This window comes from Cyrtonyx montezumae, unplaced genomic scaffold (assembly GCF_038088225.1).
Source record: "Cyrtonyx montezumae isolate F1298 unplaced genomic scaffold, pur_monq_1.0 scaffold_2, whole genome shotgun sequence".
Lineage (NCBI taxonomy): Eukaryota > Metazoa > Chordata > Aves > Galliformes > Odontophoridae > Cyrtonyx > Cyrtonyx montezumae.
In genome coordinates, this window is record NW_027071936.1 from 32,422,238 (window position 1) to 32,442,101 (window position 19,864).

General features: G+C 35.6%; 1 protein-coding gene across 10 annotated transcripts in view; it reads right to left on the reverse strand.

Annotated features, from left to right (window-relative positions):
* The window catches only part of BLTP1 (bridge-like lipid transfer protein family member 1), a 106,249-nt gene that overhangs the window by 10,721 nt on the left and 75,664 nt on the right, over positions 1-19,864 (reverse strand). For 4 of the 10 annotated variants that reach the window (XM_065736816.1, XM_065736813.1, XM_065736814.1 and 1 more), the window contains 17 exons: positions 17,726-17,924; positions 17,086-17,145; positions 15,898-16,124; positions 15,183-15,383; positions 14,851-14,981; positions 13,417-13,540; positions 12,339-12,448; positions 10,194-10,284; positions 9,612-9,674; positions 7,724-7,968; positions 6,685-6,900; positions 5,367-5,547; positions 4,550-4,646; positions 2,073-2,234; positions 1,825-1,964; positions 662-863; positions 52-255 (listed from right to left, as the gene is read on the reverse strand). In XM_065736816.1, coding sequence (XP_065592888.1) covers positions 52-255; positions 662-863; positions 1,825-1,964; positions 2,073-2,234; positions 4,550-4,646; positions 5,367-5,547; positions 6,685-6,900; positions 7,724-7,968; positions 9,612-9,674; positions 10,194-10,284; positions 12,339-12,448; positions 13,417-13,540; positions 14,851-14,981; positions 15,183-15,383; positions 15,898-16,124; positions 17,086-17,145; positions 17,726-17,924 — 2,653 coding nt within the window. Of the gene's footprint in view, positions 1-51; positions 256-661; positions 864-1,824; positions 1,965-2,072; positions 2,235-4,453; positions 4,647-5,366; positions 5,548-6,684; positions 6,901-7,723; positions 7,969-9,611; positions 9,675-10,193; positions 10,285-12,338; positions 12,449-13,416; positions 13,541-14,850; positions 14,982-15,182; positions 15,384-15,897; positions 16,125-17,085; positions 17,146-17,725; positions 17,925-19,864 lie in introns of all 10 variants that reach the window. The other 6 variants (XM_065736811.1, XM_065736810.1, XM_065736817.1 and 3 more) reach the window with 5 other exon arrangements.

Here is a 19,864-nt window from a genome sequence, read left to right on the forward strand (position 1 = left end):
TTGGCTTTCCCAACTTGTGCTATGTTCACAAAGCAAAAATTTGTTCCGTACCTAAGGCTCCTGATCCAGGAGTTAGAACAGTAACAGCAGTCTTTTGTTTTCCAGCTCCATAAGGATGGAACACGTAAAGGGAAAAGTCAGACATGCAGGCAGTAAAGCTCAGGCCTGAGGAGCTGCTGCTAGAAGTGGTCAAGTCTGACTGGCTGCTGCTGTGGCGTGTTCTGCCAAGAGGACTGCCTAGTCCAGGCGATGAACCTGAAGGCAAATTTTAGTATTAAACCATTTTCAAACATAAAATAATACTACTAACAGGAATACATACTAAACAGACCAAATGCACATCAAATTACTTCCTTGTAGCAGCAGTGTAGCTTAAATGTTCTGTGTATGACACTTTATAACAGATAGACAAACTTGTTTAACCAATATACAGAATATGTGCAAGCTTCTACAAAAGATAAAGAACTAACATAATATGAAGCAATCTTACTGAAGTCATAGCACAAGATAAATGTAGTAAAAATAAACAGTAACAATACATGTAGTCGATAAGAATAGCCCTAAGCTCCATAAAAGCATATCTTTTGTTCTAATTTTACACAAAAAGCTACTTATTTATGCTACAAACTGTATATAGGATAGTCATTCATGAAGAATTTACCTGGTGCTCCAGATTTACTAACTGAATTTTTGGAGCTGCTCTGTGAAGTACTGCCACCAATGGACACATTTTCTGATGGGTATATTGTACCTAATGTTTCCAGTTCTCCTCGGTTTGAAGAGAAAACAAGATCCAGGGAAGGCAACTTCAGCATACATTCAACTCTTGATACTGGCAGACAACTGAACTTGATTTGAGAGGGCTAAAACACAGAAAGAAAATAAAACATTCAACAAACATATATAAAATACTAAAATTATCCCAATTTTGGCTTTTAAATTTATATATATCTTAAAACTGAGACAAATTACAGCCTTTTGAGACTGGCTCTATAATAAGCAGAGTAACTCTATACAAGTTCGTAAAGATACATTAATCTAGGAAATCTCTACAATGCCATGAGTATTATTTAGAAACTGTTCTAAGAAAACAGAAATCTTGAATGCAGATGACATGTACATACCCCTCTCATCCTCCTCCCCAAGTCATTTCACACTTTTGCTCACTGTATGCAAGAACTACAGAATCAACTGATTCTTTATCTTGGCTAGATGAGATTGCAGAAAAAGTTGAGAGGGGCTACAGATGATTGTACTTTATTTTCACATGCGTAAAAAAAACAAACAAGCATTTTTCATGGTACATTTTTCAGTTTGGGAACACAGTCAAATCTGTACCACGAAAAAATGTTTAAGCAAATCTGCAGTAGTACCTTTCTCTCTGACACAAAAACATCGGACACATCCAATACGAAGCAGTATGAATATGCATGCAGATGAGAATGGCACATTCCTGTATTTCCACACTACCACATGAACTGAGAACATCTCTAATTATTATTTTTGTTTAGCAATGGTATTCCGTAGATAATGAATGTAAATAATCATTATAAACAATATTTTCAAAACAGACAAGGAAGAAGTAACAAAAATGTACAGAACTTCTATCGTTTCTCAAAATTACTGATTTCTGTTGGTCTCCGTGGGACTGAAAGATGTCAGAACTTCTGCTGCTGTAAGACTTGTTTACTATCATACTAGACACCAGTATCTCAAAATGGGCTCTTGAAAATATCTTTTTATTTTTTAAAAGTCACACTTGGAAGCACAGACTGTTTCAAAGATTGTGATTAAAATTACTTATGCTAAAAGTTAAAACCTCACCTGAACCCGTACATAAACCACCACATCTACAGGGAAGGATGAATATGCTGATGTTGATGATGATACTAATGATGTTGTGGACTCTTCTAATTGGTCTTGTATATCGAATTGTCCCATGTCTTCATCTTGCGAGCTCACAGCTTTTAACAAGCACAAAAACTCATTAGAAAGTGGAATTTAAAGAAGATACAGCTCAGTGCCACCAGAAGACAAAGAAAAGCATACTAGAATACAAAGATGCAGCTCACCTGTGTAATTCCTTTCAATTGGTGTAATTGGAATGGTTTCAAGAGCTTTCTCTAGGAAGTCCAGTAAGCATGGGCTAATCACCATTTCCTCTGGCAGTGACTGAAGTGCAACCCACGCATACAGTTTAGCAGTTTTCACTCCACCACTTCCTTTCCCTTTGGCTGCAACATTTGAAAGATAAATTTGTCTAATAATATTACTATTGAACTGTAACTGATAAGATTAACAGCTGCATTCCCTAATTTTCTGTACCATTATCCGAAAAAGCATACATCTGATCATTTAGAACATTTTAAACCGTAACATTGTGCTAAGAAAAGTATGTTAAAATGACTACTAGTTTGGTGTGCTTGACTGTAGTTGCACTGTGATTGCTTCTCACAAAGCACTCTTATAGCACTTTAATCATTTTGCTTAAAATAAATAAATAAATAAATAAAAATAAGTAAATAAATAATAATAAAAAACACCAAACTTAAATTAGTCACACAAAATTCTTCTCCTAAATGGAAATAATGAGAAATTGGAAAAGTGAAAGAGCCTGGGGAGCATGTGAGCTTAAACAAGGAAACAAAAACAGAAACAAAAAACAACAAAAGACTAAAACTGTAAATGGCATGTCCTACTATGTTTATGCAAAGAATAACTGAAGATTTAATACAGCATTTTTAGAAGTTTGGACACAGAAAAAGTGTAAATGAAAAAACTCCTGTCTTCTCATTTGTGGAAAAGAGTAACACTCGGATCCATGCTCAACAAAATATGAAAGACTTTTTAGTACATTCTGCATAGGAGATACTAGAACTGGCTCAAACAGTCTCTGTATGATATACCACAATTAAAAAAATAGCGATAAATTATATCATTTATATTCAAGTAAGAGATACTCATGTGAAGCACTCCAAAGAAAACATATACAACGAATGATAAAACTGAGCTTAAAAATCCTTTAATTCACTAAAATAAGCACTGAATTTTCATGCTACCTAACTATTCCTTGCAGTTCCTTTAACTATTAAGATTGTTCTTTCTTGCTCTTACTGCAGACCAAAGACAATAAGAGAAGGAGGTTTCCATTCAATGTGAAAATTAATATAAATAGTAATAAATAATACTCTTGAGAACCTGCTTTAGCAGGGGGTTGGACTACATGATCTCCCTTACCAACCTCTACAATTCTGTGATAATGTATTAAAACAAATACAAATGAAAACTAATAAAATATTTGTAAAAATAGAATATAGAGAGAATCAAACTAATTGCAACCCCTAGTTTTGGAAGACATTCGTATCTTCCTACAAGTGTGAAGTCCTCCCAGATGTAGAGGTTATGAATATAGAAACAATTAAGTAATTGGACACACTATGGTAGAAACTAAAATGCAAAGATTGGAAAGAGAATTGGTAAATAAAAACAAAATTGAAGAAAAGCAATATAAAGAAAGACCACACAACATATTGTAATCATAAAAGAAAATGCACATTTATATAAGTAAGAGCTAATTAGCTGAAAAAGCACAGGGAACTGAAAAAGGTGATACATTTCCCTATTCTCTCTCAGCATCTCCATTACTCTCATAAAAAAACAAACAAATACCTTTCTTCAGCTATTAATTTTTCCTACTCAACAGATTTTGACAAAGTTTTTGCTTTCTTTTTAAACTGAAGTTCTAATGCTGAAGGAGAGAAGAGTAAATGTTTCAGAAGCTGGAGGTGCAATCTACATACCTCTAGATCTGACATGATGTGGGCTCCTGCTTGAAAACAGGAATCATTTGAAGTAAGATAACAGTTTCAGAACTTAAATTCATTCAAATCATGGTTATTAAAGGGACTGCAGCAACTTAGGATATTACTCTGTAATTTTCTTTAACATAAACACTACTTTCTGGAACTGGGTATTCCATGTAGTACTCACATATAAATTCCAGAAAGCAGCATTTACACATTGCTTGCTTGGCAAAATATGCTGGAAAGTTTTAAGAATTCTTCAAATGGTGCAACGTATGGAAACAAGGACTCATCTATAGTATATACATTTATTTGTTATGAAGAACAAAGTAATCAACACTCAGTTTTTATATAGATATGTAAGTTTGGCTTTCCAGTGTTAAGCTTTAGTTTGTTAAATGAAAACTGGAATAGGGCAGTCATAGCCTACCATTTTGATATGGTGTCTATGGCAAATATTACTGAGACTGGTTTGTCAAGAGATTTCTAAGAATTCAGCTTTACGTATTGCATTCAGCTATCTGCAGATAAATTTAAGATTTGATAAATGTAATTTTTCAACTAATATGCAGGCAGATCTAAAGCTGGTAGATTAAAAGAAGGAAAAAATATATCCATTATAGTTTTAGAAGGTTATTGACTGTAAGTACCTGATGGGATGGGTGGGGGTTGGGGAGGAAGTAAGGTATTAGTCTTGCTGTGGATAGTGCTAGATAAAAGAGGAGATGTGGCAGTATCTTTCATACCATACAGTTTGGACTCTTTGGAAAGTGTTCTTGGCAAAGAGGATCCTCGAGAAGTATTTGGCGATTCAGTCTTTAAAGTCTTAGAGTTGTAGTGTAACTGAAAGTAAAAAAACGATCAATTTGATTCATACAACTGGCTCAATTTCTCTATGGAAGTTTTCTGTCACTCTTTCCATTCTAATTTTTTGTGCACTACTTAGAAAAACATTGTTGTAAGAAATGTTACATTCCAATTAACGTTCTACACATACATCCAATGCACAGAAAGATCTGAAATCTTTGTCCACACAGCTTTTTCTTTCTGTATTACTGTGTGGTGAAAACACTACTACATATCAGCATTTATAAAACTGCATTAAAAAAAATACAGACCTAATATGTGTGAATAATACAATGCCAATGAAAGCACACAGTATAATATGAGCTGTATTTGATATATGCATTAATTACTAATTTCAGACTAAGAAGTGTAACTTATTTCTGAAGATAAAAAGGACTGGATGAACATACAAAGCATTTCCACACTGAAGGCTAGAAAAAAGGCTAGTTCAACTGAAGAGCATTTGATTTATTTATATTAAAAGGGCATGCAGTATAAATTCCCTGTCAGAGAACTACTGTCTTCAGTAGTTTTCAGTATAGTACTACAGGAATTGTTATTCCTATGCCAGCAATATCTACAGAAGTGAAAAGATTTCCACGAGGTGCTAAATACATATAAACTCACTTATACCACAAAAACAGATGTCCTTTGCAATCATATTTGAGCAGAGAAAAAGATTCCGTGTTTGCATGCTCAATTATGGATTACTTTTACCTTTACATCCACGCCAGGAATGTAAAAAACTGTTGTTTCCACTTCACTAGATTTTGTTTGTAGAGATGATGGCACTTTCTTGCCAGCAAGTAAGTGACTAGTAGATGCATAATTTGTTTGGAATTTCTTCTTTTTTGAAGGAGACTCTCGATCCAAACTTCTGGAACTCCGATCATAACTCCTAAAATAAATACACTGCATGCTATTAAACACACCTAATACATTTATTAAAAAGAGTGTATTTTCTGATATAAAAAAACCAAATACCTAGAGATTTCAAAAACTAACATGTAGCATCAATTATATAAGGAAGCATATCAACATCTTCTTCCTTCTTTATTTTCTGTGGCCTCTACTAATCTGTCTGCCCACTCTGGTTTGACCATTTTTATTACATAATTATTTCAAGCAGTTTAATAAGAAAAATTGTTAAAATAGAGAAAATTTTCAAATATATTAAAGACATCCAACGCTCTTCACTCTTACAGTCCAGTTCATGTACTTTATCCAGCATTACCTCATAACAATTCCTTGATGTAGAGAGAACACTTACTGATGTTATATTTCTGCTGTAAAGCCTGTCCTTATATAAATTCATACAAAATTATTTTTCCTTGTGTATTGTAGGAAAAAAAAGATGATATGGGAGGAGAAAATTCAACCTGCTTTCTAATTGCAAATCTCTGATGCATACCTCCCAGTAAGAAAAATAATTTCTCAGTAGCCTCTATTTCTCAAAGTTGAAACAAGTAAATTCAATTTATTTATACCATGTTATTAAGTTATTTATGCTGAAAAGTAATGAATTTCTGAAAGTTCATGATACTGTTAATATCCTACCAAAGTTAGAAACCTATCTAAGAAATGTAATGCTGCCTCTAGATACTGAGCCATATCCAAATGAAAAGTAACAGGAAAATTTAAAACCTGAAGATGAGATCACAACTCATTAAGATCAGAAGCAAAACACCCATATCACCTTAGATGGTATAACAAAAAACAAGAAATTTATTTAAATAAGCAAAGCAACATGAGAATATTAGCATGCATTTACACTAAGGAATTCATGGCAGCGCTCAGAATAATAAGGAAATACTCAAGTAGTCCATTATTACTCAAATAATTGTGTTGATTTATTAAGCTGTACAGTTACTTCTTTGGAGGCTGAAATAAGAAAAGAATCTATGCACTTTGAAATCCTTAAAATTTTGTTTACAGAAGATAAAGCATGATTTAAAAAGAAACAAAATAATAACACAGAAGAGAAGCATATACTGATTCTGTCCTTCATAAAGCAATTGCATAACATGTCTCTTACCTTCGTAAACTAATGTCATCATGTTCTTGCTGAAGTGTTGTGGGGTGCAGAACACATTTTCCACAATCAATTTCAACTCTGATATCAAGTTCAAAGTCAATATTTCTCTCTGTGGTTGTACCAGTCATACTTCTGTTTGCAGGTGTTGTTGGCCAGCGCTCAGTGAAGAGTTGGTGGACAGCAGCAAAACCTGTTGCTTTCTTGCGAGATGTACTCCTGCACCAGCACAATAATAGATTAGATAGTTGCACAGCATTCACTTCAACAGATGGTAGGAGACATTCTTAGACATTAATAAATCCACTTTGTGAAGGCATTGTCCTGGGTAAGACAAAGTTCTGCCAAATTTTAACGGCTGTTAATCTGTTCCCACTAAAACCTATGCTGTGCCTCAAAATCTCACTTCAAGTTTTACTCTGTTCCCAGCCCTGAAATTTCTAACAACTATGTCTTTATGAAGAGCAGCCACTTTTTCTGATCAGAGTCCTTCCTTCCCTCACAGCGACCTTTCAAGAATACAATTCCTGGCTGCATCACATAAACACTTAAGGAGAAATTCAGTCTTCCATCAATAACAATTTTGACAGAACGTCCCGAGCTGGACGGGGCCCACAAGGATCATCCAGTCCAACTCCAGACTCCATGCAAGACCACCCAAATTCAAATCCATTGTCTGAATGCTACTTGAACTCTGACAGGGCTGACAGGGCTGGGGCCATGACCACTGCCCTAGGGTTCCTATTCTATGCCCACCACCCCCTGGTGAAGAATCTCTGCCTTGGGCCCTGTTGCTGTCACCAGAGAGTGGAAGTCTGCACTGCCCCTCCGCTCCCAGTCAGTTTGCTGTCTGCTACTGTGAGGTCTCCCCTCATCCACTCCTCACCCTGTTCTCCAGATGCTTCCCAATCTTCACATCCCTTCTCTCTAATACTTTTATATCCTCACATTGTATTTTTCCAAAAGATTTTTTATAGATTTAAAGTCTAGATTTCAAGTGCATTTTCTTTATTTCTGTGTTCTTCCTGGGACTATTACTTACGGTGGTTTCCTGTAAAAATACGTTCTCTCTCGTTCATGATCATCCTCCTTCTCAGAATCTTCACTGCTTGATGATAAGCTGTCGTCCCGACGTCCTTCTTCAGGCTGGAAGGGAATGCCAGGTGAGAAGACTGCTGGAGTTTTAGGTGAACCAAATACCGAGCATGAGCCTTCACTAGTAGATGAGTAATGGGAGGGACCATCAATAATTACAGACAAAAGGTCCATTTCTGTCTCCTCTGGAAACTGATTGTAAAAAGAAAAAAATACACATTAAATTGATAGAGATATTTCAATCAAGAATGTGTTAGATAGCTCTGGGAAAAAAAAGACCAAGAGTGTTATGAGAAACTTGCAGTCCCAAGCTCTTCATAATACAGCCATATGAGGTACAGAAATCACAAGATGGATTATGAAAAAGAAAGAAACAAAAGCTTGATATGGAGACATTTGTCATTATCTACCGATTGAGCTTAATCTGTTAGCTAAAGATGTATCATGCTCTGATCAATTCATTCAATCAGAAGGAATGGAAACATTTCACATAAATTGTAAAATATTTTGAAAGAAAAGAGCAGAAACAAAAATCATCATGAACCTTGTAAAGGGGTAAAGTAGTCAGAAGCATTAGTGATGTGTGCATGCAGAATGCTAACACAGAATGTACAGTCTTGTTTTGCAGTTCTAGGCTGAGATCTCGGACAATGTGTTGGACAAGGGATTAAAAATGAAACAAACTCCAGGCTGCATTTTCAAAAAGGGCCACTGGATTTCTCCCATAAAGCATGGCACAAGCAGTTTTCACACTCTACCTCCTTTAACATGCATGTAAAAAATATCTAGAAATTTAACAGCAGCACTAGCTACGCAGTGTTACTATAAAGCTACAGAGTTGTCTGCAAATTAAAATGAGATCTGTGCTGAAATTAAGAACTGGCATTGTAAGAATATGGGGGCGGAGTGGGAGCAATGTTCAAAATTTGACAGTTTGAAGTATTTGATAAAATTTTGCTACATCAGCAAAACTTAACCTAAGTGGGCTTTTGTATATATATACACACATGTACGCACACATTTTGTATTTGATATAGCCTACTGCTTTTATGTAATGACAACAAAAAAGGCAAGATAATGATGATATTCAAGTGTACAAAGTACATTTTTATGTTTCATTTCCCCTTCCCCCTCAGAATTAAGGATTTATTCCTGGAAGGATGAGGTGAGTTGGATGCTAGAAAGGGTATGTCTAGAGTTGTTTGCATTTTTGGGGGGTGTTTGTATTTATTTAAAATAAATTAAAAAAACCACCCCCAACACTAAAACAAACCAACAAAACCTCTGCCATTATCCCTAAACATGTTATTTTTAAGCATATAAAAGAAATCACCTGCATACAAAGTTTTGAAAGATATCCTATTCATTACTATTTGAAAATGTCTTTCTCTGCATGAAATATAGGAATTTCAACAAAAAGTGTGAGCAGAAATTCTCCTACTCAGCAATTACTTTGTACTGGTGTTGATACCTGCAATCTTGGAACACAGTGTAACAGATGAGGACAACAGCACAGACTAAAATCCTCTTCTAAAGCACATTCATAAGTTTAAAGTTAGGTCATGTTATATCAGCCTACATCAGTCTTCACAAGGATATGAACAAAACTGCAGTAAATCAGTTTTAAAAGTTTTATGGCTACGTAAGGACATACCTGGGGAGTTTGTCAACAGCTTATTATATTCTTCTGTTTACTTTAAATGTTCCAATGTAAATATTTTTAGATTTTTATATACATTCTGTTTAGCTGCATGCTAAAGAGATGGAATAGTGAAAAGCAGTTCCCTGCTAGAAAAATTAGTTCTCTGGCAAAGACTGTTTCTTCTCAGAAATACCTGAAAATACCCTTCCCCAGGACAGCTGGATTGTTGTGCAATCCCCAAAACCGTTTTATTCAACTTAATTAGAAATGAAAAAGAAAAATTAAAATTAAAACAATTACAGTAATCTCAGCCATGAAAAAAAACAAAAACAATGTAACAGGAACATTTTTTAGTGGAAAAAAGAAAGGAAACAACCAGTTTCAAACACACAAAATGGTAGATCCATTGCTACGGCAAACTCACTAACGTCAATTTCTAAAAGTCTAAAGGTGTTCACAGACAAGATGATTTTTGTGATTTCTGAATTGTATTACTATTAAGCCAGTCTAAAAAAAAAAACAACAAAAACAAACAAACAAAAAAAAAAACCCAACCAAAAATAATTCCAATATTATTCTCAAGTAATTTCTATATTAGGAACTCAAAACACAAAAATCTTATGTCAGAATAAACCTGTGTTCCCAACATGAATAATGTGAGGCACACAAACAAAACATATCAGCAACTCAAGTTTGCCTAGGTATACCCATCTCATGAACCTGTGACCAAATGACAGGGGATATAAGATGCTAAAGAATATTAAGTAATACTTACAGAATCCTGTATGTTGAAAGTTACTCTTGGTCCAGGAGATGCAGCATCTACCCGGATATCTGGGAGATCTTCACTGTCTCCTAGTCGAGAACTACAAACAAAAACAAAATGCAACATCTTATTTAGTTTTATTACAGGATTTTATGTTCATCCAAACATTTAACTACCAAATAGAATGCAATACAAAATTACAGACAGTACTTAAGATTTTGATACGGATGCAAGCATTAGATCATAACTGGCACACTTAGAGTACATGAAGAGGAAAATTAAGGGGAGAAAAGAAGGAAGTTGCACATAACTCGTCCATTAGTCTACCACTAAACAATTCTTGCTTTATTTATCTAACTCCTTCAATCTCAAGCCGACATGCAGCCCTTTTCAGAATGAGATGATTAAGAGACAAGTAGAAATCAAAACAATTTACACTGTGCCTACTATCCTTATATGCAAGTTTCTTACATGTCTTAGAAGCAGGATTCTATAAAAACCCTGACATTTGGTGTGTATGTAAGAAAAAATTTTCTCACTTGACACACTGTTAGGACTGCTAAAAAAAAAAAGTTTCATAAAAGACGAAGAATTACTTTTTTGGAATAGATGTGTCCATCTTCCAAAATGACCACAGAGCGCGTGCAAAGCAAAAGTGAGCCACTGAATTCATCCACATGGAAAAAACAGTACCCCACTGACATTCATCAATGCTTGCTGAGTGCTTATAAAGAGCAACCAGTAGAAGTGAGCACAATGAGGTAGTGAGTGGTGCATTTCAGAAGTGGCAACAGTGGTCACCTCCTCCAGTGCAGACTGTTACAAGCATGGCATGCAGGCCCTTGTTCATCACTGGTAAAAATGCATAGCTAATGATGGTGACTGTAATAAAAAACAAAAACAACAACAACAAAAAATAAAACGTGTTTTGTAGCTGAGATTTTGCTCAGCTCACGTTGTTACTGTGCTCTTCGTACCAGTTGTAATTTTAATGGAAATAATTAGGAGGTAATACTTTTGGAGAAACCCTCGACTATTCTTTTTCACTCAGTGAGGCCCAAGCAAGCCGAAAGGTTGGACATCCACGGTTTATGGAGACCAGGCAGAGGATATAAGTACAGTGAAGAGTTGCGTGGACCATTTCAGGAGTGGCAATGTGAAAGACAAGCCATGTTCTGGAAAACCATGCGCATTCGTCATACCACTAAATGAAGAGTGTCTCAGTAAGCTCACCTGCACAAACTGGTGGATTATGACCAAGGAACTGTGTATGGAACTAAGTATTGGCTTGAATGCACTGGAAATGACAGTGGCAACATTGGAATATTGTGGAGTTTGCATTACGTGGTTCCCACAAATGCTCACACAGGAACAGAAAGAACACTATGTATAAGTCTGTCAGGACCTATTAAACGAATACAAGGCTGAAGGTGACAGTTTCCTCAATCACGTCATTACAGATGACAAGACGTGGTGTCACCACTATGAGCCAGAGTTAAAACAGCAGTCCAGGGAGTAGCAACACATGAATTCCTAATAAAAAAAAGTTCAGATGCAGCCCTCAGCAGGTAAAGTGATGTGCACTGCCTTTTGCAACAGGAAAGGGATGATACTTCTAGATTTCCTGGAATCTGGACAAACCATCAACTCGCACTGGTACTGAATTTAAAGTGCAAACTCCCAGAGTCAGGCTAGAGAAGACAACAACCTTTCTCTTGAAACATGTGAGCACCAAACCCCTACCAGTTTGAAGACCATGGAGCACATCATCAATCTTGGCTGGACTGTCCTACTGCATTCACCCTACAGTCCAGATTTACACCTTCTGACTTCCATCTGTTTGGGACAATGAAGATGGACTGCATGGGCAACATCTGATGCCATCACAGCAGCTGTTAAACTGTGGGTCTTTTTATTTATTTATTTCTTATGAGTGCAGCATGCAGGCTCTAATGCATAGCTAATGGTAATGACTATGTTGAAAAGAAGTGCATTGTAGCTTACAATTTGCTCAAATAGTGTTATAGTGCTTTTTGTAGTTGTTTTCATGGAAATAAACAGGAGACATTACTTAAACACCTAAGCAGAAACAGTCTAACAGCCCAAGTCCAATGTTTCCTTCCTTACGTGTGCTGATGTACCATCACTATTTACCTTGTTCTGTCCATTCTCTTCAGCGGTGGTCTTCCTGATGCTGAAATACTCTTTGATCGGCTGTAGCTAGGTTTGTAGCTGAGACCCCATTTGTCTTTCAAGGAAGCAGCCTAAACCAAAAAGAATATTTAAGTACAACACTGAAGCTAGTGGGAAAAAAAACAGGAAAGCTCAAGTCTTGCTTCACACAGGTATGCCAGTAATAAAAAAGATATTTATGTTCTGTAGTAATGAAAATGCATCTCTTTATCAGCATTTGCCAGCACCTTCATCTTGACCTCTGGACAAACCTTCACACTCGCTGGAATTTGTAGTGTCCTGTTGCCAAAAGCTAATAATCCAATCACTCTGACACATATCCTTCCCACATTCCAGTATTACAACATAGGAAAATGAGCTAAAATATAGAGCTGCGAACAAATTACTATTTGACTTCTTCATGAATGAAGCATCACACTTGAAATTCATGCACTAGTGCACACTGAAAATAATGTTTTGCCAGCTTTGTTACCAGGTTCTGGGGTAACAGCCATATGTTTGTGAATTAGCTGCTAGACTGATGGGTTGTTTTTTTTGCATGTATGTCTAGTTTCTTCTATTGTCTCTCCTTAGTAGCTCGTTTTTATTTCTACTTCATCTAATTCTGGAAACACGCCATTTATTTATATAGAGACAGAGAAAATACATGTGCCAAATGGAATGCAACATACATCTATTGCTTGCCCAGGCAGCTAACACGCCGGCATCTTCATTCATCAGTCCAATTAAGAATCACTTTAAAATCCTCTGCAAAGAGTGAACTGCATCTTCAAACACACATTTTCTGACATGTATTTCTGATCTCGTGAATGTGCAAATAAACACATGTATGTTACAGCATCTGTGAAATTTCCATTTTTCTAACACCGTTATTATAGCTAAAGGGGTACCTAAACTACTGGATAGTCTTAATCTTTCTTATACTGTATCTTCCTTTTCTTAAAAAAAGTAAAGCATTTTTATTGCTTTAATTAACAACCAGAATAGAAATACACGATGCAAGAGCAACCATGTTTTAAAGAAACTTCATCCTGCTCACCCTCATACTGGATCGACGCAGCTTTTTTCGAACATCTCGGCGGATGTCATTCACAGCCACTGACTCCAGTTGCTGATAGCGCTGAATTTCTTGATTTATAGTTCCTTCACTTGCACCTAATTTTCTGGAGATAAATTACAGTTATCTTACAAACAGATATTTCCACCATTTCAAGATCTATGTTGCAGTGATGTTCTGCTTTTACTGAAAAAATGGGGATATTCTCCAGGAGTTCGATATGTTTTGTCCTTGAAGAGGACAGTCTGACTTTAAGGTTTTAATCTCCAAATCAATTAGCAAAGAGGATAGAGAATGTAGAACAAATTAGCATGGAAGAAGACACCAAACAACAGTACTAACACAAGGCTAACTAACGTGGAGAATAAGTGTGGCTATGCAACTCCTATTTCAAAGCAGTAACACTAGGCTTAAGAACTTCCTGTACACTTTCAATCACATGACAGTTGATAATTAAGAACAAACACAATGGGAAACTCTGAGAACCCTCCATAGGATGAAGAAAAATCCTTCTGTTTTAACAGTCCAGAGTTCTGTCAAAATCGATGACAGCCTTCCACAAAAGATTATCTTTTCCAGAAAAACACATCACTAAATAACTTGGACAACTCTGTGAAGTACATGCTATCGTGAAAGAATCCGGGCTTGCTCTACTTCTTACTCAGTGACCCAAAGCATATTTTGATTCTTGAACTTCCAATAAATAAATATTTAATCTAAAATCCAAAGTTCAGATCCAATTGGCCTATTAACGCTGACAGCAATTTTATTCCAAGTACAAGTAAAATGTCTCCACCCTACTACTTAAAACCTAATTACGAAGCTCTATATTCCTCTCTGTGACTGGGCCACAAATACGTCTTAGTCTGCCTTAGGTGAGAAAAAAAACAAAAGCCCAACAAACCATCAAACTGTACCTATGAAAAATAATTAAAGAAGAAATTTCTGAAATTTTAAACAATTCTTTTAATGTTCTAGTAAGTACAGCATGTGAGATTTAATTTTAAAATATCACAAGATGCAAAAAGAGTCAATTTATTCTTCCAGTGAACAAGACTGAGCTTATTACAGATACAAAATAATAAACTTGGTTAAAGTCACCACAATAATAAATTAAGAGGGAATTATAATTTTCTATCAGCAAGAAATTGACAATGATTGCCACCGTAATGGAGAACCAAAGATAATGTAGATTAATTTGACACTTGGGAAGGAATGTGAGAAATTTGATAAGATACTTGCACGTATCTTTTTTTTAGGGAATCAGAAAGGACCTTTCTTTCCTCCCTCTTTTTTTAAGTAATGATAATAAAAATAACAACGCTGCAAAGTTCATGATAAGGAAAGAAAAGAAACAAGCCAGCTGTAGTCTGTTACTCCCAAACTTTGTGCGAGTTAAAGCAAAATCCAACTTACTTTAAGTCATCAATAACTTTAGCTTGCTCATTGAGTTCTCTGATATCAACTAAACGTTTCACAAATTTTCTTCCTCGCTGTTCTCCAGTCTGAATACCAGAAGGTCCCTGCCGCCGGTGATCAACAATCTCCTGTTTAAAATGAAGATGTATCAATGCCCTCATCAAAAACTGGACATAAGTAAAATTTAACAAAAACAATGAATTTCACACCTAAAAATTTGGACTAGAGCATGCAAAAGAATCACTTTCAACTCAAAAGGCAGCTGATTGGAATTCTTCCAGTGATCCAAACCCCATCATTCAGTTAGACACAATTTAGCTACTACATACATGTCCCCATGAGCAGGATCTGCCTGCTTTCATATGTGATCTGCTAGACTGAAGAGAATCACACTTCGCTGACCCCAAGAGATATTCTACAGGAACAGAGTATCGTTGGTTTGGGGGACTCAAACCCAGCAGGTGATTTACAATCCGCTGCCCAAATGTTAGCTTGCGTGCATCTCCATAAAATGAACCTCCACCTGATTTCTAAACAACAAACAGGAACATTAGTTTTCTGAGATGAAATCTTCACCACTGGCAGGCAAGAGACATTTAAGACAGACATTAAAGAACACCTATTAAAACAGTGTTACACAAAACAAAAAAACAAGATTAGTAGCATTTTAGGTAGATGTAGCAAACAAATGAAAGAAACTTTATATGTTAGTAACTTACTCTACATATCCATAAGGAAATCTAAGAAAACATCTACAGCTAAAGCTTTTCCAGTTCAGGCACCTGAAGTTAGTTATCATACCTCTATGTTTCCAAATGCAAATTGTAAATAACACCAGTAGAAATACAATCTGTGACTACTTGAGTTTGAAATACAGCATTAGAAAATGAACACAATTGTTTTGGTTAGTTTGAAATGTGAATCACATAAGCTATGATTAGCAAGTTGAATTCAAAAAACTCAAGACTAAGATCTTTCCTTTTGACTGAAAACTTTGTCAAGCTCATTGCAATCAATAATACATATTTAGGTTGATTCACTTACTGCATGTATAGTAGGAGACATAGTGTCAACTTCATCCTCATCTGACAAGTCAGCTATGTTTACAGAGTTGAGGTCAGCAATATCATCAATATCTTCTTCTCCTGTCAGTGTTGTGAGGGTGTTGCCTAAAGCATTCAATCTTTTCCCAATGTTTGGATCCATATGAACATCGATACCACACATCTTCCATAACACATTCAGTGTCCAGGTTCCAGCACTACTACTTTCTGAATTTATTAAAAGAAAAAAAAAAAAGGCATGTTTAGCCAGTTATATAGGACAGCATTTATCAGCTATAAAGAAATGTCTTTACTGCCCACTTGGGAACAACTTTGAGGAAAATCTATTCCACAGCTTGCTGCTACAACTTCACAGCTATTAAGTTAATAATTTCTTCAAAAAATGATGTACACAGACAAATCTAATGAAAATACATAACCTTCAGCAAAAATAATGATGAAAACTGGATTTCTAACAGCAGGAAGTCAAAAGGATGCTCATCTGCATGAAAACAATACTGACTTTTTTAAATTCCCCCCCCTTCTCTTTTTTTTTTCTTTTAACTGTTTCAAGTCCTTCAACAGTGAGGCTAGAAATAATATATATATAGCTTGTTGGCTAAATACCATACCTTTCCAGGATTTTTTTTAATGAGTGCCACCTTATATCACCAAAATACAGATCTTGTGAAAAGCAGAATTACAGAAGGAAAAAAAACACATTCTAACTGAATTCACCGTTTTTCTCCACTCAGAATTCCACCCAAGATAAATTTTTATTAACTGCAGCCATGTGTTTTATTCCTAAATCTTCTCAACATAGAAAAGCGAGTGAGGGATTGTCGTGAGCAAAACTATGGGTATAAGGGACACTGCAGATGCAACATTTGGGCAGATATGAGAACCACCAAGCAGCAGGTAGCAGGACCAAGACAGTGTCACTTATTTTTTAAGCATGTCAGAACTGAGCAGGAGTGGCTGGGAGGAGAAAGCTTAGGAATAAGGAGATGCCTCAGAAAGCACTAAGACAGCACTGCTGTTACAAAGAACTATTCTCCAATCGAGGAAAAAACTTACACACAGAAAACCATACTAATTAAATTACAACATGGTTATCAAAGGACTTAATTTTCTTGTTCTAGGAATCCTTTATTTATGCATGAATTTAATTATTTAAAAAGTATATTACCTGCTGCAGCTTGCCCTGTTGTCCTAGAACATACTTCATATGTACCGTCTGGCACAACACCTACATATAAAGCACATACATACATACATAGGTGAGGCGGACAGAGTTTGAAAGTTGCTTTAGACCAGACTTCCCAAATTCCCCCTAAAGTCTCTGGTGCTTCATAATCAAAGTTGAAGCATAGTGGCCTAGATTTTTAGTTTTAATTCCCACTGAATTACTTCATTCATATTAGGTAAAGTGACTTTACACAGTAATAACCAAGCTCATATCAAACTGAAATTTCACATGAATTCTAGAACCTTCAGTGTGATGTAAATGAAAATCATCTATATTAAAACACTCAAAACTTACTGGGACCTTATGACAACATATAAAAGCAGTACATGTAATTCTTCCAACATTTCTCAGACAAAACTTAAAACTAATGCTCACAGTAAGACACAGTCCCTTAATAAGGGAATGCAACAACTTTTAACAGAAATATAACCTTATAGAGCCACAATATTTTGCTTTCCAAGGCCAAAGGTTTTTCTTTTTATTTGTGGGGAAAGCTCAGGATTTTAAAAGGCACAACAAAGGGTAAAAGGAGATTTATATCTCCAATTCTATTATGCGATATGAAATCAAAGCCACTTACATGCATTCATTACTAGATCTCCTCTTATTTCTGGTTTCCAGTCATCCCAACTTGTCTCAAAGCCATCAGCAAAGCGGATACAGAAGTTTTTAAAATGACCTTTGCTAACTAAAGACTCTGAGGAGCAGGCAGTGATTAATGTGCTCTCGATGGTCAGGACTAAAGCAGAGCCAGTGTCAAGATCAGCACTGTGGTTAGACTGGAAAAGAATATCAGAGAGTTTACTCAAGATGGCAAAGTTGAATATTGACTACACACTTTATGTTTATCTTTCCCTATCAGAAAGCTGATCCCCTTCTCATATCTTCTTGTATTTTCCTTTCTCTGCACAAAGTTTCAAAAATATCACATCTGTCCATATAAAGCCTTGAATTGCTGTTTTCTATACCTATCTTGTAACCACGGCAGGGTTAAGTAGAGCTCTTCTGGAAAAAGAAAGAAAATTCACATTTGATCATGGACTAGATACTGAAGTGCTATCAACCATTTGAACCTTTAAACACAGAACAGAAATTCAGGGCTTTATTCTGTAAAAAATAAAAGGTTTTAAGTTGATTAAATGATGATGAAAAGCAACTTTAAGACTTGCAATACTTCTTGATGATTATTTTGTTATCTACAATGATGCAGAGTATTGAATACACAGATTGTCTGATTAATTTCCAGCCCTTTGTATATGATAGTCTACTAATTTGCTCATCGGCAAAAAAAAAAAAATTTAAAAGCCCATACCCTCCCTTTTCTAAAGCAATATGTCTTTTCATTCAATGTATTTATTGAAAATACACTGTTTTATATACAGCTTTATTAACTAGATTTTTTTTAAGATAGTTCACTGTCATTTTTTATCATAAAATCACAAAATGCCATCTGCTTTGTCTGTGGCTGCCAGAAACAAGATCATTATGTCATTATAAGTTCTTGGTTATTGCCTCATTACTCCTGCACATTTCAATGCATTATGACTACATCATTAAAATGATTCATTTCTGTTATGAAATTATTTCCCTTTAAGAATACTCCCTATTTGACACTGGAACAATCTCTGAATCCAAGGTTTTCTCTTGAAGCTATCTAGCATTATCTATTCTTAAAATGCTCCACTGCTATGTATTTTGGTTTTTTTAAACTGCTGCCAACTGGCAACGTAATGTTTTCCCTTTTATAGTTAGGAGGTGCTGATCATACTCTTATATATGAAGAGTCAGACACAACTGCAGTTATTTCTAAGATAGAAAGAACAAAAGGAATACAGATCTACAAAGAACTGCTCCTTCACATAAAGCTTCACGCTTCCAAGAAAGCAAGAACCACCAATTTAGCTACCTCCCCATTAATCTGAAGAAAGAATCAGTGTTCAGATTGACATAACGAAACCAAGGGAATGTCCTGCACTATGCCATACTGGTTGCCAAAAACTCAGAAACCTGCACAGCCTATGAAAGGATTGCTGTGTTGCCACAAAGCATGAAACTACAGACACTCCACCGAGCCATTTTTTGTTAAACTTAAGACTGGAAGGGACTCCAGAAACATTATACAATGCACATTCCCTCACAGAATGAGTTGCATTAACACATTGCACAACGCACTGTGTAGGCATTACTTTAATGCATAAACTAATTAACAACACATGAAAAAATACATTATAGTGTGTAACATAATAGAATTCCCCTGCCCTACAATGATGCACTTCGTGCCAATGACTACAGTTACATCTCTTTCCATAATCCAGTCTGAATTCTTAAATGACAGTAACTGTTTGAAAAATACATACAAAGTAGTTATTCATACTGTCACTCCTTGTGTTGATTAAACAACAAATAGTTAGAATTTCAGTACTTCAAAAAGCTTTTCTGTTTATTACAATATGAAAAAGAAAAGATTAATTGAAATTTCTGATGTAAGTTTTCAAGGAAATATGAGCCACTGGAAACTCCATGGAAATGTTCACAAGTGCATGCAAGTATGCGGTGTAAATGAGAATCCAGTACATTCCCCCAAACAAGGGAACCATGCATGCATACCTTAGTCTGGTCTTAAAATAGAACACCATTTCCATCGTGAGAAGTGTCGCTACTGCAATTATTAACATCCTACAACTTTTCACTGGTATAACACAAAATCGCATTCAGGTAC